Source organism: Podarcis melisellensis (assembly GCF_964234715.1).
Source record: "Podarcis melisellensis genome assembly, chromosome: 5".
NCBI lineage: Eukaryota > Metazoa > Chordata > Lepidosauria > Squamata > Lacertidae > Podarcis > Podarcis melisellensis.
In genome coordinates this window covers 53,906,422-53,930,506 of record NC_138537.1, presented here as the reverse complement: position 1 = coordinate 53,930,506, position 24,085 = coordinate 53,906,422, and the positions used below count along the sequence as shown (strand labels likewise).

Below are 24,085 nucleotides of genomic sequence, written 5' to 3'. Positions count from 1 at the left end.
GTTATGGAGCAGTAGCTTGTAATAAAGGAAATGAGTTAAGGCTGAGAGAGGAATGGTTATGTTTCTGGACCCCTCTGGTCCTAAAAATGTCCATAGTAAATGGATTTATTTCAGGAAGGATCTGTTGTAAAATAATTAAAAGTCCTTACCGTTAAATAGATTTCCATCCTTAATTTTTAAACAGGTAAATGAGTGAACTGAATTAAGCACGGTCATTATATAACTGTGCAGTTAATCAGATTTCTTGTTATCTGCAGTAGAGGGCTCAAGTCACTACTGTACAGCAGGAGAATTATGGATAGATACTGAAAACCTATTGTAGTAATTTCAGCTAAGCCAATGCAGTTCTTATGCTTTCAGATTTGTTTTCAATTTTGTTAGTAATGATCCTGCTTTTGGGGGGAGGGGGCTTAGCTATGGTGCCCCTTTAAAAGCATTTATTTACCTTTGAAAATTCAGTCTTCTGCAGTTCATCACTGATGTGTTGACGTCCAGTAACATCATTTTTTTTGTCAAAACGTAACTTACCAGTGGGTGTTTTGTAGAGTCTATTGGCCAACAGAGATGTCCAGATGTTATATAATGTGGCTCTGCCCAACGAGCTGGGGCTCATGGCTATGAGAAAGAGAGGGCCTTTTCAGTGGTGGTGCCACAGTTGTAGAACACCCTTCCCAGAGAGACTCTCTTGGCTCCCACATTGCGATCCCTTTGTTGCCAGCTGAAGTCCTTGTTTATTTTTCCAGGCTTTTCAATCATAAAACCATTTAGTGGTTTACAGATCTTTGCTTATTCTTGGAGTTTAAAGATGTATCAGATCTGTGAGCTCTGTTTATCTTATTTTCTGCTGTATTGCATTTTATGGTTTTAAGACAGGATTGGAGAACTTGTGGCTCTCCAGATGTCATTGGACTCTGAATCCCATCAGCTCCATCCAGCATGGCTAATGGCCAAGGATGATGGAAGTTGTAGTTCAAAAACATTGAGAGGGGGACACAGGTTTACCAGTCATTTCTAAACAGCTTGTTTTGTATTTATTTTATTTTTTCTTGGAGACTACTGAGAGGATTTATGCTATTGAGGATAAATAAATATATAATGTAACATTTGATTTCTTCATAGTATTGTTATGGCTTCATAAACCCACATAATATTATTAATGGGCATCGTTACCAAACTCTGGATGTCAAAGGAGCTATGGGGGGCCAAGATTGTTTAGGGTATTGCTTTGGAAAACTACTGCACTCAGAAATGCCGATTTCACAATGAAAATAAAACATTGCTAATGTTGGGGATGGTCATTTTGTAGGTTCTTAGCTAGGTGTTATAAACCACCTGTTACAATAATCTTCCTTGTTTGTTCCTGTGATCTTATACTTAGGCTGATTTTTCCTAGTATGTAAGATCAGTAAACACGGGACAGAGTTGATTACTTGGCATGGATTAGTACAAATATCTGGAACAGGCACATCTGTCTTCATGCCATCGTTATCTGTATTAACCAAATCGATATATAACTTTCACAAAACTCTTTGGACAGGAGAGATTAGAAATAGTGTTCCTTTTCTATTGAAGTTAGTGCACTGTTTTGGTGGTGTTTTTTTTTTTATTTTTGGAGAGGGAACATCAGGAATATTCCCTTGGTATGGAATAGCTTTTGAGTAGCTAGTTAGAGTGAGTGTCTGTTTTTCCTAGAATTAAACCATAGTGTTTTAACAAGCACTCTGGTCAGAGATTTGTTTGCTTCCCATCCAAACTCTGACATAGAATTTCATACCATGTTGTACTGCAAGTTGAGAGATCAGCAGCAGAGAGAGGAACTTGTTTTGCTGTTGGATTGGGTTGGGTAAAATTCCAGATCCTTGTATGAAACAATTCCAGTGATTTTGTTCGTTGTCATAGTTGTTCTTTCCTTTTTTAAAACAGCAGTTCTAAACACACACAGACACACATGTTATCTGAAAGGCAGTCATTGATTATTATACTCCAAGCCAAAGGAAAATAAGGCCAACATTTCAAATGAAGGCTCTGATTCTCTCTCACACAGGCAAACTTTCAAAGTTTCAAACATTCTGCATTTTAGTACAATTTTTGTTTCTGCATTTTAAAATGGTTACCTCAAGCCTAAAGGCTATGGCAAGATGACAGGTGTCATTTTATTTTTATAGCTCTCCTTCTTGAAATAACTTTTACTTACTTGCTGTAAGGCATGAATCACAAGCAATAACTCTAGCTGAAGCAGGGTAGATCTTTGTCTTTAGGTACACACTGAAATTTCTAAGGTACTTGAGTGTCTTGTATGCTTTGCCAAAGGCGACATAAATCAACAACGTAGAACTTCAGTGCTCCCCCTAAAGTATGTTGTGTCATACTGGAAATCATGCAAATGACAACTGATTACATTCTTCTTCTTCTCTCTCGCTTTCTCTCTTTCATTTTTGGAAACAGAAGGACCTAAATGGACACAAACTGATAAAATGGAGAAGCGGTTACATGCAGTTCCAGCAGCTAACACTGTCAAGTTCCGTTGTCCAGCTACAGGAAACCCCCTACCAACCATGAGGTGGCTAAAAAATGGCAAAGAATTTAAGCAAGAACATCGCATTGGTGGATACAAGGTAAGACACATCTTCCTTCCTCCACATGTCAAGTGGACTTGGTGTATTATACGTAGGAATGCCAATAAGATTTAGATGCAGCATGCTGTACAGACTTATATCATGCTCATAACAGCCATGTAAAGCCATATGTGGCATCCCGTATGCTGTTGGACTACAACTCCCATCAGCCCCAGTCAGCATGGCCAATGCTTGGGAGTGGCGGCAGTTGTAGTCTAATCAATGTCTGGAGGGCCACATGTTCCCCATGACTGTTCCAGAGGTATCACAGGATGTGGCTATTCTATAGGAAAGTTATATTTCCATGTCATGTGACCTGGTTTACGTCAGTAGTTTATTTTCTCCAACCTATGCCCTATGTTAGTAACATGTGAATAGGGCTTTTTTGAGGGATGGGGAGCCTGAAACTTCAGTCAGTATGGAGAATACAGAGCTAGGTGGACCAGTGGTCTGGCTTTGTACAATGTGGGTTCCTATGTTCCTATTCACTGTGTTTATAATTAAACTCAGATTTGGAGCTCTGATATGCCCAGAAGCCTGCCTCTGCTGGACAATGCTGGCCCTAACTATAGTAAATTTCTGTAAATGGTAAAAGCACATGCAGTACCTTTAAAGGAGTCTGGTTCTGGCTCTCTTCATCTTCCCTAGAGCTTTTTTCTTTTTCTTATTTTCTGTTTGTAAGGTCAAGTTATCAAAAGATCAGACATTGTGAATAGAGCTCTTACTGAGTAAGGGGTTAGTGGTGAAAAAACAAGGTGGAAAAACACTTTACGAAAACATTGTTTGTAGAAGTGTTCTTAACAGTCTGTGCTTTTGTGCTACGACAGCCTAGAATATTCCAACTTGTAGACTTATAGTAAAACAAAGCAAAACAAAAATCTTATGGTTTGGTGACTGCACACTTAATGAGCAGGAAGACTATTTTTATGGATTTTATGGTCTGTGAAATAGATGCAGAAAGTAGTGTTTTGAGGGCAAGTAATTGCAATTACTTAAAATGGTTTGCTTGAATTGAAAGTAGCATCGGATTAGTTGTTTCCATTCAAACTGTGAGTTACTGATTAGAAAGGACATCTAGAGAGGTTAGCTAGAGTGCCAAGTTAGAGTTAATATTAAACCTTCAGGTACCTACTGGGGTCAGGGAGGGGAAAAACACTAGGATTTGATAATTTTGCTTTTATTTGGTTATTTAAGCTGACACGTGGATGATCTTTATGTATGTAAAAACAAAACACTTCCACAAAATAACCCTCATCATCTACGAAAAACAAAAACCCTCACACGAAAAGAGTCATCATTACTGTGAATAAAATATGCACAAAATCTAGTTGGACTTTTAAGTACACCATTAGGCATGTTGAACTCTCCAAAAAACACTGTCCCCTGCTTGTGGCAGCTCAGTCAATAGGAAATCTGGCTAGAAAGGAAAAAAATAAAGGGAATATATACACTTCTCTCCTAAGAGTATTTTCTCCTTTCCTGGACAGTACTTCAAAGAATTGTGTTGCAGAAAAGAAGTAGGGGAGTCTAGAAGGAAAAAACTTATTTTAAAATACCAGGAATGAAACTGAAAAAGACACTGTCTTGAAATCCTCACAGTGTGTGCAGTTTTACTTTTTGGGGAAAGTTTCTTTTGTTTTGTGAAAGTTATGCAAATATTTACCAGAAACCCCTAGCCTCTTCTTCCTCTTTAAGCTTTTCAATGCCTTACATTCAAGAATATTCTGCACAGTTTATTTTTCCTGGCAGAAAATATTGGTGACTTGCATGAATGAATGGAATGGTAATGAGAGTTATGTCATTTATTGCTATATTTTGCAAAACGGGCAATTAGTGATAGAAGTGGGACTTGCTACAAAATGTTGCAGGTGCGCTCATGAAGGTGTAATTTTGATAATGCACCTACAAATATCATAGCAGCTTTGTAGACCTGGAGAGGGAGCTTCAAATTGAGCCAGGAAACTCAAGCTCTCATAAGTATGGATGTAGTTTGTATATGCAAAAAAGAAGAAAGTGGCCTGGAAAATAAAAAAAGTGACCAATCGTGTCTAACTGGCCTAATCAGAGGAAACCAGGTGTGCTTTGAGATAAAATTATAATGGGGCAGATGAAGACTTAGCTGTGGCAGCTACATGGGTCTCAGGGGATGCCAAGGTGCCCTCAAGGATGGTTGGTGAAGGCTATAGCATTAATACCCCTTAATGGCCTGTAAGGACTTTCTTAAAGCATCCAGTTAAGTGGTTTTTCATTATATGAATTCTGCAAATATGAATTCATATATTTGTTCAAGAGTTCAAATGCCTAACTTCAGTTTGTAAATCTACAATGGCCAATTTGTTCCAGCCCTTTACTGCTCTCCATGGTTTTCTTACCAGGATAGGTTATAACTTTTACCACAATGTGTGAGTAACCTCTGAAAATATGCCCGCTTCAAATGCTAAAGAAGAGAGGCTCTAAAATCCTTTATTTTTTTCCTTTCTAGCCAGATTTCCTATAGAAAGTGTCAGTTTTTCCAGAGATGGAGGCATGCTAATGTTCCAGATGAACATTAATTAATGAAGTAGACTTTTCTAACTACATTTGCTTACCTCATAAAATATAAAGGTGCACCTGGCAACACCTCCTTGCTTTTCGTAATACCAAAACGCATAAATGAATTGGCTACCATTCAATCTTACACACTTGTCTTGGGGATGATAGAGTGAAATGAAGCCAATTAAGAAAGTCAGTCTAGTCTTGGAGCACAAGAGAAACTTTGTTCCAATCCTAATGAGTGTTCTGCCTTTTAGGGGAGAAAGGTGTGCAGCTGTTTGTTTCAAAGAATAACAAACACATAAAACTGTAAGCTGATGTTCACTGATTAGAGTCACTTGGCCTGCTTCTAAAATGGAGGGCACTTGGAAAGCAGTCTGAGCAGCAGATGCTCCCACTCCCTGCAATATTGCAAGGGGGGAAATCCCACTTGGCTTGCCCAAGAAGAGTAGTGCTCTTTGGATTGTGGCCTTTCACTAGCAAAAAGTCACAGGCTTATGCAATTCTTTGACTTGGTTCACCACTGTAGAGCATTTCCAGATTCAAGATTTTGGTAGGAAGGCAATGGACCTCCAAAATAGCTTTTCTAATGCCAGAATGGTCTAGGACAAACAACCGCCAAAGAGCTAAAATAATAAAAAATAAGCCTCCAGACTTTACCTAGAGTCTTTAACTGGGTTGGTTTGCAGGTGTGAAACTGACAAGGGGCTACTTCAGAGGTTGCCAGTTCATCTTGGCAGCAAGCCCCATCAGAAGAAGGTAGCTATTGGAGGAGGTTGTCGGCTGGTCTTGTCATCAAGGTGAACATGCAAGCAGTTTCTCCAGAATTTGCCTTGAGAATGTCTCACCTTGATCAAGAGAGCACAGCCTCAGCAATTATAAAAAATAGAAATTGAGCAACTCTGTTTCCTCTGCCAACACATACATGGTAATGGGAGAGAGAGAGAATGTCATACCTGGGATAAGGACAACACTTTTCAGTAACAAAAAATTGGACAAAAAATATCTGAAGAAGTGTGCATGCACACAGAAGCTCATACCAAGAACTAACTTAGTTGGTCTTTAAGGTGCTACTGGAAGGAAATTTTTTTTGTTTTGACTATGGCAGACCAACACGGCTACCTATCTGTAACTAAAAAATTGGAGTAAATGTTGAGAAAATGTGACACCCCCTTACCAGAAGCACACCCTTGAAGGGGCTGTGTGTCCACCATAAATTAGAAGCAGGGGTATATTTGTTTGCCGTATTCAAAGTGGGTGTGTGTGGGTGGGTTAGATAATATATTTACCAAATTTAACAAGTACAGTCCACAGACATCCATTAGGTGTAGCAAAAAGTTCTGCTGTTTCTCACTGCACTTCTATCATTTTAAATGGTCATTTTTGTGAGCTTTTAAATGTGTATATACAGCCTTTTCAGTTGACCCTGGACTCTCACCAACACCAGCCAAAAAGCTAGCCAGGGTTTATACAACATCTGGAGGGTATCGGGTTGGGGAAGCCTAAACTACAGAGCCCCCAAATGGCATGCTTAAAGTGCCATGAGTTTTTTCTCCCCAAAATTATTACATGAGACCAATGGGTTTCATGGTTACCATTCCTTTCTCTTAAACTCTTCTGACCTCCATGGGTTGCTGTAGCAGAATAATAATAAAAAAAACTGGACAGGTCTGGTGTTTATTAGAGTCCTTATAGGCTGCATTGATCAGAACCAGTTATTTCAGGGAATCATGCTATCTCTCTGTATGGATAGGCATAAAACATGCCAAAGGATTAGGTTTTTGTAAATCAGATTTGTAGGAAATGGCTCTGATTTTATAGGTATAATATTTCCAACAGACATATTCATAATCCAGATCACCACTAGAAGATAGAAGACATTTTGTGTTACAGTGGAATATTGATATCTGCAACTGCAGTTGACCTCACATACACAGACTTTTGCATTATTGGGGGGTGGAAATACAGCTTCTTTTTCTGACATAGCAAGCTAGACGAAGGAAAACCTGACATTCCTTATGGCTCCTTGGTTCATCTTAGGGCTTATCCACACTGCTGTTTGCCCAACACTTTCCCCTGGGGAAACCCAATCTTTCGCACTGAATCAGAACAACAAGCAAGTAGGTTTTCTGTAGATTGCAGTTTGTTCCGATTTAGCGCTAAGGAGCAGGTTTTCAACGGGCAAAGGCATAACCGCTTGGATCCATGCCCAGAAGACTCAAATCAACTTCTGAGACCTTTGCTTTCTAGGCACTGGACAAGCGGAAGAGTGTGGACAAGCCCTTTGTTATCATTTTCCTTCTTGAACAGAAAGTGTGATACCCTTTAAAATAAACAAAAAAACCCTGCCCAGGGCTGTGTGTTTAGCAGTTTGTCCTTTTGTTCGATGAATGTACCATTTCACTTTTTTATTCAGGATGGAAGTGCACAAATGATACCAGTTTTCTAGGAAACTATAACTCAGAAGTTGATTCTTCTGTTGTGAGTGACTCTGTTTTTCAAACATTTGGAAACACTCGGGTTTTCCAAGATACGCAGAGGTCATATTTCAAAGAGCTGTTGGCTTCTTGTGTCTTTTCCAAGCTGAGTGTGGTTCTTCCAACTACCATCACCATCTCCTCCTCACACACATGGCTGTGGGTCTTTGGAAGAATTCCTGTATAATCTCCCCCTCCCCAAATGGGGAGCCTGTGTGGACCGTAGCAAGATAGTGCATGCCAATAAGATTGAACAAGGCTCTTTACTTTCTTTTTCACCTCCCAGAAAGTAAATGGAGTCCTATCAGTTTTTACTGCTTTAAGTATTAAAAGGGGTGTTTGTTTCCACAGCTGTGTTTTGATAAGCTACGTTTACCACAGCCCTTTTTACACACTGTAGCTCAGCTTGGGTAAATATATGATAGTTTTCAATATATGGATGCAAATCTATAGGAGCCACGTAACCATTTGCCTTGTTTTGTGGAGATTGTGCAGAGTGCGGCACTTCATTCCTTTCTTTGCTGCTCAATTCATGATTTCAGTTTCTGATAACAGAGCAGAAATCCATTGTGATTCAGAGGAGTTAAGAGGTATACAAAGTGTTGCCATCCTATGATCATTTTTTATTATGAAAACACAAGAAGAGAATCATCGAACTGTGGAGTAGGAAGGGACCACAAAGGTTAGTCCAACCTCCTGCAATGCAGATATCTTTCGCCCAACATGGGGTTCGAACCCACAACCCTGAGATTAAGAGTTTCATGCTCTGCCAACTGAGCTATTCCCACTGTGTACAGAAAATAATTAATACTAAGTGGTGGAGGGAGAGATTACCCTGCATCTCAGTGAACTCACTGAGACGTATCCTGGCAAGAGGAAGGGGAAGGGGAAGAAATGGAGGCAGTGAGAGATTTTGCTTTCTTGGGTTCCATGATCACTGCAGATGGTGACAGAAGTCACGAAATTAAAAGATTCCTGCTTCTTGGGAGGAAAGTGATGACAAACCTAGACAACATCTCTAAAAGCAGAGACATTACCTTTCCGACAAAGGTCCGTATAGTTAAAGCTATGGTTTTCCCAGTAGTGATGTATGGAAGTGAGAGCTGGACCATCGGCTGATTGCCGATGAATTGATGCTTTTGAATTATGGAGCTGGAGGAGACTCTTGAGAGTCCCATGGACTGCAAGAAGATCAAACCTATTTACTCTGAAGGAAATCAGCCCTGAGTGCTCACTGGAAGGACAGATCCTGAAGCTGAGACTCCAATACTTTGGCCACCTCATGAGAAGAGAAGACTCCCTGGAAAAGACCCTGATGTTGGGAAAGACTGAGGGCACAAGGAGAAGGGGACGACAGAGGACGAGATGGCTGGACATTGTTCTCGAAGCTACCAACATGAGTTTGACCAAACTGCGGGAGGCAGTGGAAGACAGGAGTGCCTGGCATGCTCTGGTCCATGGGGTCACGAAGAGTCGGACACGACTAAACAACAACAAGTGGTGAAGGGAGAGATTACCCTGCATCTCATTGAACTCACTGAAATGTATTCTTAGACATGGATAGGATCAGGCTGTAAATATGTAAGTATTGTGTGCCCTGTTATAGCATGGCTCAGTACATCTCTTTGTATAGGTTGGATGTGTCAGTCCTATCCTGTGTCTATTCTATGCAGCTCATTCTTCCATTATCCCAGAGATCAAAACACAGTTACTACTTTCCTGTCACATAGAGAAGGTTAGCGACTCTGTTCCTCATTTGCATGTGTGGAGGAACTCGTGGGGATTTCACCATGACTATGGAGACTATGGTACCAAACTGGAAAAGGAAATGCCATGGATACCTCCATTCTGGCATCATAAATTGGCTCCCACTGTTGTTTCTATATGCTGTAACAGAGGAAGATCTCAGGACAAGTCAGCTGAAGACAGGTGGAATTCAGAGCAACTGATCACTGCTTAAAAACCTGTTCACGTATTAGATCAGCAAGGCAAGTGAAGGGTGGCAGTTTGCATGTGACAGCCTGTTTTCCTAACTATGTCACTGCATTAAAAAAACTTGCTTTGGAGGCTCAAAGCTCTTAAACATATGATCAGCAAAATCTATAGCTATAGCCACTGGCCTGGATCCTTAAAAAAGCTAACTAACAAACAAAAACCCGTGTAACAAAATTGAGTGCAAAAGTTCTAGTGTATATTGACTTTTCTTTCTTTTCTTTTTTTTTAATAAGGAAGCTAAATAACATGAAATGCACTCATCTAGAAGCATTCTGATTGGCTGTTACTATCCAGTAGTTGGGTCATGAGTTTTCCTTGAGACAAATAAAGGCAAGTAAGTTACAATAGGGATGCGGGTGGCGCTGTGGGTTAAACCACAGAGCCTAGGACTTGCCGATCAGAAGGTCGGCGGTTCGAATCCCTGCGACGGGGTGAGCTCCCATTGTTTGGACCCTGTTCCTGCCAACCTAGCAGTTCGAAAGAACGTCAAAGTGCAAGTAGATAAATAGGTACCACTCTGTTGGGAAGGTAAACGGCGTTTCCGTGCGCTGATCTGGTTCTCCAGAAGCAGTTTAGTCCTGCTGGTCACATGACCCGGAAGCTGTACGCTGGCTCCCTTGGCCAATAAAGCGAGATGAGCGCCGCAATCCCAGAGTCGTTCACGACTGGACCTAATGGTCAGGGGTCCCTTTACCTTTACCTTTAAGATACAATAAATCTGGGAGGAGATATCAAAAGACTCTGTTTCAAATGCAGAACTCTTTGTAACAGTTGGCAGCGCAGATATTGTCTGCAAGTTGGGGGATGCGGAATCTATTAGCTGAGGTTTCTAGTTCTCGAACAACTTTGCTCTCAGTGAATTGTCATTTTTAGCCCTGAGAAGGATTGTGTTCAGAGCTTGTCAAAACCTGCTTAAAGAAGCCAGGGTATTTCCCCCCCCTACCCTTGCTTCTTTTTAATTAGAACAACATTTGTCTGTTATCCCAGTCTGGCAGGCATAGGCCAAATGTCATGCTGCAGAACCATACGAAGGTTGGCTTTGTAAATAGGTTAATTGTGCTGTCACTGCTCATGGTCTTCTTCCCGTCCACTCATGCCCGTCACCCAGTCTAAAATTTAAAAGATTCTTCTTATTTCTTTGGAGCCCAGTAGCTTCGCTTTCCTGGTACTTAGTTTTGCTCCAGCACACAGCTTTCTGGGACTATTCTTACTGTATTCCAGCAAGTGGATTCTCAAGGTTCCTCAGGCGGAACTGGTGCCCCTCGCTGAAGAAGCTTGAATGTCTACCAAGCATAATTGTGCATATTTGATATGGCACTCTCTGAACCTCCATTAGACGGGTTTGGCGAAGTTAGCATGTTGGAGTCCAAAACAGGATGCCTATAAAGCCAGCAGTTGGGTTGTTTATGCGATACTTCAAAGGTCTGTACCGGGATCTTTTTGTTAGTGGTTTTGCATAGTAAACATAACTGAACTCTAGTGACTTCTAAAAGCATAATTTCCATCTTTTTTGGCTGTCTCTTAAGTGGAATAACATTCTGTGACAGAACGTAGGTTTTCATATTATGGCATGTGCTGAAGCATAAATGGCTTGCCTAATGTATAGAAGAGGTTGCCCACATGTCTATCTGAGGACTGTTTATTCCACTAGAAAGTCTCAGCTTCAGCCAGTTGTGTTCATACTTTGCATGAGCTAAATCTTCATTGAGTAGTGCAGAAGACTTACAAAATTTTGCTCCTCAGAACTAGTTTCATAAAGAGGAGAGACGGACTCTAAAAAAAGAAATACGTGCTGTCTACATTAACAGTCTGCCCAGACTTTGTGAACTGATGAGGATTGATTAGCTGGTTAACAGCTTGATTCAGTAATCTCCCAACAGCTAACAGCCTCTTCAGCAAAGAAAAAGATAGATCTTGTTAGGTTTTTGCCTTGTCAACAAGATGAATAACTTGAGCTATTATAAATGTAGTTTCTTGACACGGTGTCATAAACACTTTGTGCAACTAAAGTGATTATTTGGTATGACGTAGGTAGGCTTAAAAGTTGTGGGCTTAAAAGTAGACACAGTATCAATCTCACTTAGAATATTAGATGAATATTGTCAGTGTAGCAGGTTCTCCCCCCAGCCCTATCCACAAACCTGGCAATATCTTCGTGTTCATATTATATGCAATGTAACTGATGGTGTTATCTTCCCAAATTAGACACTGGAATGGCTGTCGTCTCAGACAGTCTGCTTTTCATATTTTCAAACCAGATAGGGTAAAGAGACCAGGTTTATGTTGGCTAACTATAAAAAAAATGTCTGTGTGTGTGCATGTGTGTGTGTGTGCATGCGCGCACACCCCCTCCCCTTACAAAAATCAGAACATATGAAGGTATTTCTCATTTGTTGTAAAGTGATGATGAGGAATTAGGTATGTAAAATGTGAAGCAGCTGAGATGCAGGGGAATGTCATTCCTAAAACATTTTTGGACCTGGTTTCAAGCTTCTACTTGGGCAAATCTGAGGAAAATCTCTGCTTAGTCTAAGGAAAATAATTGACTGTGTCTGTATGATCATATCTCTGCTTAATAAGCCGAGATATAAGTGAGCCTTTTCACTCAGCATACAGGACATCTAAAAGATTGTCTCACCCATTATAATATGCAGCTAATCACAGCATTCTGCCAGATGGGGTCTCCTAAAGGTACCATCTCATCAAGAGGTCTGTTCCATATGATGTAGGAATTGGGACTTTAGTGTCGGAACAGTTACCCTTTGGAATTCCTTCCTGTTGTGTATGAGACAGGTGATATCTTTATTTTATTCTCCATGTCTGTTGAAGACCATCCTCTTTCAACAAAGCTTTTAAGTGGAAATCTGTGCCCCAATCTGTATCCCTATTGGATTTGAAATTGTTTTCATGTTGTTGTTTTTTAAATTGTTAAATCACTTCATGAAATGAATGAATAAGTAAATGCAGCCCTTTGCTTCAGCCAATCAAACAAACCAGTGAGACTTCCATTACCTATTTTGCTGTGTCATCCCAACCAGGAAACTGTGGTTAAAGGCTTAAGAACCAGCCAGACCATTATATTGTCTTAATATCTGGACTTGTTCAAAAGCTGTTGTCTATAGTTTCCCCATTAAGATGATGATGATGAAGAAGATTTTGGATTTGATATCCCGTTTTATCACTACCCTAAGGAGTCTCAAAGCGGCTGACAATCTCCTTTCCCTTCCTCCCTCACAACAAACTGTGAGGTGAGTGAAGCTGAGAGACTTCAGAGAAGTGTGACTAGCCCAAGGTCACCCAGCAGCTGCTTGTGGAGGAGCAGGGAAGCAAACCCTGTTCACCAGATTACGAGTCCACCGCTCTTAACCACTACATCACACTGGCTCTATTAATTTGAATTAATTTGAAATTTCCTGGTTGGTTTGCCCGTTCATCTGAAGGAAGAAGCAAAGCAGCTGTGCATGTCACCAAAGGTCTCATTTATATATTAGTGTATTAAGCTGAGATAATCTGGACTCATGTAGGACTCTTTCATGAGAGACTACCGAAAGGGGAAGCACAAGTAAGGCTGCACTCCTAGGCTTGCATACTTGGGAGTATACCCCACAGAGCTCAGTGGGACTTCCTTCTGGGTTAACAAACATAGGATTACACCACAAGTCATATTTTTGCTTTGAAACACAAAGAAGAACATCATACCTTCATCATGTGTGAGAGATGCATGGGATCCAGATGTGGATCAGCTCATACATATACCACAGTTTACCCAATTTTTTTTTTTACCACTTTCAGAAAGAACCTTCATCTTCAATTCTTCATTAATAAATGAGGGAAATAATAGGGGTTCTACATTAGAGTGATTGGAAGGACATGCGAGATAAAGCCTTTAAGTACATTGTAGATTAGCAGTGCTATAGTAATTGTGTCTATTGGTTACAATTACAGAATCATATTTTTAAAAAATCTTTAGCTGCAGATATTGTAAAAGCTATTTACACACAGAGAAACAGAGTGCTTGCAAAAGTGTGAAATATGGTAAAGCAGTTCATAGCTACCATATTTAATAAATCAGTGCAAGAAGGAAAATATCTCTGATAAAGGCATGGGGCATGTTAATTCCCATAAGGCAGCACACACTCTATTTGCAAGTTGAAGAGTACTGCAGCGGAGCTTAGAATGAAGAGGTCATTAAGGAATCTTCCATGGAAAGAAGTAGATATTCTACATTACTTTAAATTGTATGAGTTTGAGATCAGCCTATAGCTAGGGATTGAGAAGACTTAAATATAAAGGTAAGGACATTGGAGCATGATAGGTGGAGTGGTGTGGAAACTGTACAGAGTTTTGGAAAGAAATGATAAGATGGTGCTGGTAGGATTTTAGCAGACGCTGTCCAGATTCAATGAATGGCACTGAACTATAATGTAAGGGAACGAACAAGTTGTGTTTTCTGTGTGCTAGAGAACTGAATGAATTATCTGTGTTAGCTAATTCACTTAATCAGATTGATGTGTTGTGGGCTTTGGGTTGAAAGGGTCTTTGCCATGTGCAAAACGTTCGCTGAAACAGTACTGATTGTTTCAGAAGGTGCCCAGATTGCAACTCAGCCTTCATGCACCACACAAAGGGGCTGAAAGTGAGTCGAGCAATAGCACAATATGTGGATGACTGAGTGCTTGTCAAATTCATTAAAAAAACCAGCTTCATTCAGTGCTGACTGCTGCATGCACCTACACCATTCACATTCACAACCCACTAAGTTTAATCGGGAGAACTGCTCTAAACAGTTGCTGTGTAGGATGTGGGAACTGCTTTGGTTTCAAGTTCCTGTAGGGGCAAAGATGTATGCATTTGGGTTCCCAGTATACATCAGTAAACACCTTTTACCCTTTCAGTTGCACCCTATAGTTAGCCCTCTTTTATATAACTGCTCTTTATAATTCTCTACCTATGTTGATCTACTCCTGCCTGAGTCACAGTGCGGACGGGGGAATGGGACATTGCAGGAGCAGTGATTGTTAAGACCGAAACTTCGGCTCCTCACAGACTGTTTCCTGGTGTGTAATAGCTAACTGAATGTACAAAGCACACCCAAATTTTCATTCTGGAATTGATGCTTATCTTATATCACATTCCTGACCAGGAGGTTAGCATTGGGCTCATAAATGTGAAAAAGCAAGAGTTGAAAAGGGGGAAAAAATGCAGGCACAGAAAATCTTTTTTCTGATGCTTTAAAGTTCAAAGCCTTCATTCATAACATAGCAGTACCGGTGCCTTGCTGCCTAATGAGACTCTTAGGAAATAAAAGAGATTTTATGTTAACTATAGCCAGTAACCAAATAAGGACACAAAAGTGCATTACTTGTGTGCGGCAGGATCTTTGCTGAGCTGAGAAGCTGCTCTTTTAAAAAGTGGGGATATCTCTTTGGTGATGAAAGTTACTGCAGTGGAAATGGAAAGCTGCAACTGAAGTTCAGTGCACAGATCTCTCCTGTATGTTTATGTCCTGACCTACGTACTACAGACTTTGTGTACTTGAAAGGAAACCATGACAGTGGTGACTTTGCCTTAGTATAAGGTGTTTCTGTTCTTTCAAGCCAGGACACCCATTTATTTATTTATTTTTACCAATCTCTCCTATCCATGAAAAGCCTCCCCTCCCCCAGCAGCTTCAGAGGTCTGGAAGGTTTGAGGATCCTGCTGATCAGAGTTGGAAATGGTTTTAGGCATTCCTGCAGGGGGGGCACGGGGAATGGGCAAAAATTCTGTGCCCTGACTTGTGCAAGCAGAAGCATTTCCCCCTAAGAGTCACCGCTGAATAAAAACCCATCACTTTTCACAAACAGCAGATGTGGAGGAACACCTGTTTCTAGGTGACATCATGTGTACCTGCAGGCAGAAACACACACGATGAAATATTCCTCTGTCGAAACCAAAGCAAAATGCTAAAATCCTGTACATAGATAACCCAGTGTTGGGGCCAGCCCTTTGCCTGACATGCTGGCTTTCTTTGTACAAAGCTGTTGAGTAGTTGTTTCTGTATAAAGGAGCATATAATCTATCTGATCTTCACCCTTTCCATTCCTCCTCACAACATAATAAGAACAGAATTCATCATGATGTAATTACAGTCCATAGAACTGCAATCTATGAAACACTAAAATATCTTTTTTATTATACCAGCAACAACTGAAACAGGATCAGCAGGGTATAAAATCAGGCAGCTAAAAATGGAAAGGTTAAAAAAGCAGCAGCAGTTAAATATGAAGCACTAAAATGCTAATTAAAAGCTGTTTGGATATATAAGAATGAATGTTTAATTATTAAGACACAAAAATACAATCTCAATAATAAAGTTACAAAATAATAACAAGGAAGTCACACACGGGTGGAGGGAAGACACATGGCAAGAAATAAGAAATCAATATTTTTTGGTACATAATGAAATGTGAATGTGAATTTACAAATTAATGTATATGTATTATTATGTAAAGATTTCATATATGTATTGCAAAATTAATAAAAAATAAAATAAAAGCTGCTTGGAATAGAAAAGTCTTCAGTGCCTTTAAGGCTGACAGTATACTGGTCATACATGTCTTCTTACCACCCTAAAGGCCCTGTTTATGATTCCTTCCCCTTTAATATTTTTTGATGGAAGGCTCATGAGCAGAGCCTCAGAGGCTGTTCTTAAGGATTGGTCAGGTTTATGCAGAGGTCAGCACTCCTTCCCATAACTAGGTCCCAAGCTTAAAAGGGCGGCCACCAGCACCTATAACACAAAGCTCTGCGGACGTTAAACATCTGTTGTTGTTTTAGGAACTCTGTCCCCAGAGGTAGTGTTCATATATTGTAGTCGATTAAAAGAATGAAACAAGTTCCTAGCCTCTCTCCCACATCTCTGATGTGCTATCAGGGATTTGCCAGAGAACAGACTACGTTGTAATCCTTGAAATGGGAAAGTGATCTGTGTGAATTTCAATGTGTAGCAGTTCTCAGCACTAAAGAATATGGACTAGGCCATGTTTATTCAGAATTCCATGATCTATGTAGGGCTTTGGATTGCAGCTGTGCCTCTTAAAATCTCAATAAACAACGGGAGCCATAGGTAGAGCGTTTAGTTATCTGGAAGTATGTCTTCTGTGCTCATCACTGTTCTCCATCTCCTGTGACTTTTCATAACTCTTGTGAGCCAGTGTGGTGTAGCGGTTAGAGTATTGGCTGGAATTAGCGCCCTCACGTTGCCACAAAACCCACTGGGTGACCTGGGCTCACTGGGTGATCTACCCTGCAGGGTTGTGAAGGTAAAATGCAGATGGGGAAAATCATGTATTCCTCCTTGAGGTGCTTGAAAGAAAGTGTGACATAGATCAATAAAAAGTCACTAAACAAATACTTCACTTTCTGTTCTGTTCTTTCAGTTCAGAAAATCGCAGATGTCGGCACTTAGAATGAATTTGATCAGATAATTGCATCCATGCAGAATTGCTAATTTTGTTTCATTTGGGTTTTTGTTCCTGCTGTGTTTGGAGTTTTGTGGCACTGCCACCATGCTGACATAGTGATGTGGGTTATTCCACTATGGGTTTCTAAGCATCTGACTACTTTTCAGGGGTACCACAGCCATTGTGGTGCGTTAGAGTAGAAAAACAATGAATTATTTGAAGGGTTAAAATGCATCATCTTTGTGAGCCCATGATGAGGGTTGGTGTCAGCTAATTAAAACACTTTTGAAATTCTCTTAGGTCCGAAATCAGCATTGGAGTCTCATAATGGAGAGCGTAGTCCCATCGGACAAAGGAAATTATACCTGTATTGTGGAGAATATTCATGGATCCATCAACCACACGTACCACCTTGATGTTGTTGGTGAGTAAACTCTCAGTGGCTAAATGTTTTTTTTTTTCTTTCTTTAAGTGATGACTTAGATTTATTTTCCTCCTAATTATCTTTTTTTTAAAAGGTGAAAATAACTAAACGTAAAACTTAAAATGGACTTAGAATGGAGCATATGTGAAGCAGAATAGGCCATACCACGAAGCAGTGACCATTAGTTGCTTCAGATCAGGCCCTGTTTCTCTGTTAGTTTGAATTCCTGTTTTCATATTCTTTTCTTTACTGTTGTGTTTTTGTTTTAATGATCATTATTGTTCCTGCTTAGAGATTTTAAAATACTAAACTGTTTATAAGTGCTTTTAAGTACAGTGGTACCTCAGGTTACATACGCTTCAGGTTACATACACTTCAGGTTACAGACTCCGCTAACCCAGAAATAGTACCTCAGGTTAAGAACTTTGCTTCAGGATGAGAACAGAAATCGTGCTCCGGCGGCGCGGCAGCAGCAGGAGATCCCATTAGCTAAAGTGGTGCTTCAGGTGAAGAACAGTTTCAGGTTAAGAACGGACCTCCGGAACGAATTAAGTACTTAACCCAAGGTACCACTATACAGTAAATTAACAAATGGAATGATGGTTTTTTTAAATTGAAAAATGATAGGTCCTTGACATAATTCAGGGTTAATCTTAATCACTTTGATAGGTTTAATTTGTGGTGTGTGGCCTGATTCTTTAAGATCCAAAGAATGGATGTTGGAGAGCTATAGATATCTCTCTTCCCCCTCCGCACAGTAAAATCTCCTTATTTAGCTGAGGTGAACTAACCTGGAGACTAAACCATTTTTTTTTGTTTGAACACTTGTTTAAACAATGTTTATTGAAGGTGCAGCTCCAACGGCTGCCAGGAATGGTAGTAAATTGCGTTCCACATGACTCCATCCTGTACAGACCAGCTGCTGAAAGGGTGCAGCTGAATTATGTTCCCTCACCAGGGAGTGGGTGTGTCCACAATATCTAGCAAAGGAGGAAACCAAGGGAATATATACACTTCTCTCCTAAGAGTATTTTCTCCTTTCCTGGACAGTACTTCAAAGAATTGTGTTGCAGAAAAGAAGTAGGGGAGTCTAGAAGGAAAAAACTTCTTTTAAAATACCAGGAATGAAACTGAAAAAGACACTGTCTTGAAATCCCTACAGTGTGTGCAGTTTTACTTTTTGGGGAAATTTTCTTTTGTTTTCTGAAAGTTATGCAAATATTTACCAGAAACCCCTAGCCTCTTCTTCCTCTTTAAGCTTTTCAATGCCTTACATTCAAGAATATTCTGCACAGTTTATTTTTCCTGGCAGAAAATATTGGTGACTTGCATGAATGAATGGAATGGTAATGAGAGTTATGTCATTTATTGCTATGTCTGCTACTTTCATAGAGAGAATCATAAAAGTAAACAGTAAGGCCAAGATTTTCCATCGTGATTAGGGGTTTCTGAATGTGCTCAGTTGCCATCATGGGGTCTTGTTTCTTCTTCTGAGGGTCTAGAAATGCACTTTTTCTAAAAGCATGTACCTCTGTTTCTTAAAGGAAATCTATAGTATTTACAAACCCATTTTGGAATATGTAGTGTTTGTCTGTTAATTCTCTTTATATTTATTTGGCAATGGCATGTTAGAATTTGGGCTTTTTGGTTACATTTTGAAACATTTGGTGCTGTTTTCAGTACTTGTTGGTCTCAGCAGCAACCATGGTAAGCTTTGTTTCACCGTGTTTGGAAAATGATCCAGAATTTGAAATTTAGCGCAGAGTAAGAGGAAACAGCAATGGTAATGATGGGAAAGGAACCCTAGGTTTCTTTATCCTTTAGTTTCTAACCTGCAGAAGTAAGAGAATTTTTCAGAGCTCAACACATTTTAGACTGTCCTATTTGGGGCTGGCATCAGTACCTAGCATCTTTGGGAAGCTGCCTGGGCCTTCCTTTAAATGCCCCTTCCCTACCACCCCAGTTCAGTGCTCTTGCAGTCCTGGTTGGCTGGGTCTAGCCACCATGTTGTTTTCTCACAATACGCCATAGTGATGCTGTATCAGAAGCATTGTGGGAAATAAAAATGGTAGCTAGATTCAGGTGCCCAGTGCTGAAGTGTTAGACTCCACAGGGGATTCTTCCACTTGACTGTTTGGGTTTCAGTTTCTCACACAGAGGTGGTTCTTTGGTCACTATTCATATTCCATTCATCTGTAAGAGCCAGAAAGGTACACTGTGAAGATTCTTGCCCCTTTAGTTAGGTGATTACTATAGCATAGAGTTGAATTATGTGGTAATGCAGAATATAATTTAGAAACCTGCAATAGCTATTTCCCTTGAATTCCCTAGTGTGTGGGTCTCTTCCTTCCCAAGATAAATAATATAGGTAAATAATATTTTTTAAAGTTTCCTTCTGTTACCCCAACACTGTATTCCTCATACTTCCCATTGCTAAACACAGCTCAGAATGGAACTGATTTGGTGCTACATTCGTTAACCAAACAGAGCAATCACATACTTAGATGGTGGTTAGATGACAGATCCAGGAAAAAGTGTGTAGAACTCTGCAGAGCAAATGTCCCTTCATATTTAATACACAACTGACCACAATTGGTTGCCCTGTGGTGAACCCATTTTGCTAAAACACATTGACACTCAATTAAATTTGAAACAATTGAGTAAATTGTGGAATAGAAACCAGATTTAAATTGGGCAGTATAAAATGAATTTCTCTTTGCTTGTTTTAGTTGTTTGCCCTTCTACATAAACTAATCTGCTGGAAGTTATGTTTATTATTACTACTACAATTACTATTATTTTTACTATTTTCTTCACTGATGAGAGATTAACAGATTTTGAGTCAGGATTCTAGTTTGATGTGAAGCTCATATTAATGATCATTTTACCACACATCTTACCATAGATTTGCATGTTATGTGTAGTAAAATATTCCTTAATACTTGGCTAGGATAATGCAGATGACCAAGCTTTTACCCAATGGTAATTTGACCAGGGAGGAGGGGGAGAGAAGGAAAGAAAAGCAGAGGCAAATTATGAAGCATGTCTCTTACTGCTCCAGTCCTGGCGAAGGTGATGCCAAACATGAAAAACATAGAGAAGATGAACTGGGTGTAGGAAAGAGAAGTAGAAGTACTCAGGAAAATTAATTAAATCTTCAAAAAAAAAAATATGTTCATGAATAATCCAGTTAGTGTGTGTGGATTTGTGATAAAAGTTCAGAGCATTAACCCAGAAATCTAAACCCTTTCCCCTTTATTACTCTTTCATCTCTTCTTGTACTTGCTCTTTTTATGTTCCAGGGATGAAGAGGAGGAAAGGCAGTATTAATAGTTGAGCTTCATGTGATACACAGGCATAGATTAGTGTAGGGAAGGAAGCCTCTCAGACATTATTTGTTCCTTGTGCTTTCAGCTAAGCTAACTTGTTGACTCCCTTCTTTTCTGTCTCTTTTCCATGGGTTCAGCTGATTTCAGAGCAGACCTGTTTGATATTAATGGTAATGAATAGTGTTAAAATATGGCAGTACGTTATACTAATGTGTCTGTGTGACACGTTGTAGTGTAACCTCTTATTACCTCACAGATTTTGGAGTTTTCTCAGCAAGCCTGTTGCCAAATGGTGACACAATGCTAAATTGGGAATAGCCATTATTAACTTGCCTGTAATAACTTTTGAAAGCCTGAATCTTTCGCCGTGCATGCACTAATAGCTAGCAGAATGTGAAGGGTTTCATTTGAAGTGCATATGCTAAATATTCTCAGCTGTTAGCTCAGATTTGTGAACGTAGGAAGTACATCACCATCTGATATTTTGCTGCAAATGTGAGAAGAACATTCGGCTGTAAGCAGAATTTTCTTAGTAGTCCAGTTAGCTTCTGGCTGCACAGTAGAACTTATCTGGATTCTCGGAAGTAAAACAGACACTGCCTTAGGTGGACATTTTGATGATCGGTAATGTTCTCTACTTTTCGTGTTTCTTGTACTGAAATTATGACTTTGATTATTTGCAACAGAATGCTGTGTGCTTGTGCATGTGTCTGGCTTCCACATTGAGGAGCCAGAAAAGCTATAGAAGGGTGAAGTGGTCCAAACTGGAAATAAGCCTCCTCCTTCCCTGTCATCTTGATAACGCACTCTTACCTTGCTCATGTCATGTGCTTGGGATGACCCTGCAGAGAGGCAACTGCTGCAAACCCTAGATAGGAACATTGTTGATAGCAGAGAAAATGGAATAGAATTTGGGTACTAATCGGAAAGGCAGCCGTACAGTTTGGGGGCTGCAGATTACAGGAAAAGGCAGAGAACATTTTATTCTATTTTTTAGAGGATAGAAATGTAAGATCCTTCTAGCTCAGCATCTTGGCTTCAGTGGTACATATACAGCTTTGATGAAATCAGCAATTAAATAAACTGCAAGTATTTTTCACTCTTGAGTTTCAAGTTACTGAAGGCTACCACATGCATTAAGGGTTTCTGCCTTGGCTATTTTAGCAGTAGATGCTGAGCTCTACTGAAAATGACTGGCTCTGTCTAAACTCAGTAACTTTGTTGCCCATCATGTGCTTTTCAGTTCAACAGCATAATGTTGTTGTTTTTTTTAAAAAAAAACCTGGTCTGTTTAAAGTCTCTCTTGATCTTAATATGTCAGATAGCTACAGTTCTGGTGCTGTGAAAAAGGACAAACAACTGTTCCCTATTTACTTTTGCCAGTTCATTACATGTTTTATGTATCTGTTGTTCAGCAAATGTCCTTGGCGTTGTCCCGTTTTCAAGATGTAGCTAGGACATGCCAGTGTTTACATTTCGGCTTGTATAGTTCCTATTGAAGGAGAGAAGATGACATGTTTTTAAAGCATCTATAGTACAGTTTGCCACTTCTGTTTTTCTCTGAGTACATCTTCACCCCCCATAAAAATTGGCAACTTGGCCAGTAATGACCTGCCTGCTCCGCATTCATGTAAGCCTCTCCCACCCCCTTTCTTTTAATTAGAATTTCAGGATTTTCAATATTGGTCGATTTTTAAAATGATCATATTCCAGGTATAAGATTGCCTTAATGCATAGCCTTAAAACAGTGCCATAGTGGGTGTAATGTAGGTGGGAACCTAAAAGGGTGAGCAGGCACTGAGTAATATGTGTCTGTATTTTATGATTATAGCAATAAAAACATGAGTCTTAGCCTGTGGAAGTAATCGTTTCCCCACAAGAATTGTACCATATAAACTAAGCTTGTTGTTCAGAGCTTATATTGGGAAACGTTTGTCACGTTTATTATAAACTAGTACCTTACAAGAGAGTTATGGACCATTTCACTCAACATGAATTTTCTGTATGATATCACTTCTGAGTTTGGTACTGTGAATGCCATCATGTGCAGTGAACAGAAGTAGTTATTTTACTGAATCCCCTGCTTGCTTCTTGCTGTGCATAAATTCGTTACATGCAACACTGCATGCATGCATCGGGAGTAACTGATTTCATAAATGGTAGTGACATATGTGTAGGAACCTGATCGTGTGTGAAGAGTAGAAGACAAGCTCCATCAATCTAGTGCCCTGTAGATGTTTTGGGCTACAATTCCAGGCAGCATGGCAAGCGGTAAAGAATGATGGGAGTTGTAGCCTAACGACTACGCATTAAGCAAGTCTGGTCTACAGCCATGTATTAATTTGGATAAGACACTCATACTAGGTGTGTGACTCATACTAGGTGTCATGGCCAAACTATGGTTTGGGTGTTGGGAACATGCTGTACACTTTGCACATGTAGATTCTGTCCCCCATGTCCCACTGAGTGTAAGTTTGCGAAAGGATTGAGCAGAGATTGAAAATGAGTCACTTACTTGGTCTTTGACATAAAATACAGCTAATGATAGCCATAATTAAAAATGTTATAGTGTTACAACCAAGCAACAGGGTTTGCGTGTAATTATTACAGCAGTCAGAGGAAGGGTAAGTTATAAGTCTGCAATGGTGAGCCTATGTCAGTCTGGAAGAAGCACTGTGAGCTTGTGCATTATAGCTCAGTTGAGTCTATGTATGGCTGTTCTGAGGCACAATGGAATTTATGAACATAGGCAACAGCAGCCATATATTATGTCTGTGTAATAAATGGGTATTTGCAGTGGGCTTATGTAAGATTATTGTTGGGTAGGTTGTACTGCTGGAGTCCAAACACAAAACACAATAAAGGGTGTGAGAGTAATTATCTGCAGGTATTATCAGAACTCTTTCTCCAAAGCAGTAGTGAGATATTGCTAAAAATAAAACATTTCATTTGTTTTCAGGAATTAATTAAGGGTAGCCTTCGGGCCTTTCCAAATGACTGTTCAAGCTCATGTTGATCTTTGTACAATCTTCCACAACTCCTTTGACCATAGTGTTATATCCTTTGTGTAGTTGATGAGGGTGTAGGGAGAGCCTTTTTATCACAGGGGATATTCAAGTTGGTGTCCTTACAAGGTTTAGTTGAACCTTATTCTGCCACAGCAGTAGAGAAAACTCCATCCTTAATACAAACGTTCAGGTGCTGCTTAATTAATTTCCAGCAAGAGTTAAATGTATATAGTCCACCCAAGTCACAACTTGCTTTCTGG

At 39.9% G+C, this 24,085-nt stretch overlaps 1 protein-coding gene across 3 annotated transcripts in view; it reads left to right on the top strand.

Annotated features, from left to right (window-relative positions):
- The window catches only part of FGFR2 (fibroblast growth factor receptor 2), a 105,340-nt gene that overhangs the window by 28,965 nt on the left and 52,290 nt on the right, over window positions 1-24,085 (top strand). For all 3 annotated transcript variants that reach the window (XM_081912672.1, XM_081912671.1, XM_081912670.1), the window contains 2 exons: window positions 2,446-2,615; window positions 17,365-17,488. In XM_081912672.1, the coding sequence (XP_081768798.1) occupies window positions 2,446-2,615; window positions 17,365-17,488 (294 nt within the window). The remainder of the gene's footprint in view (window positions 1-2,445; window positions 2,616-17,364; window positions 17,489-24,085) is intronic.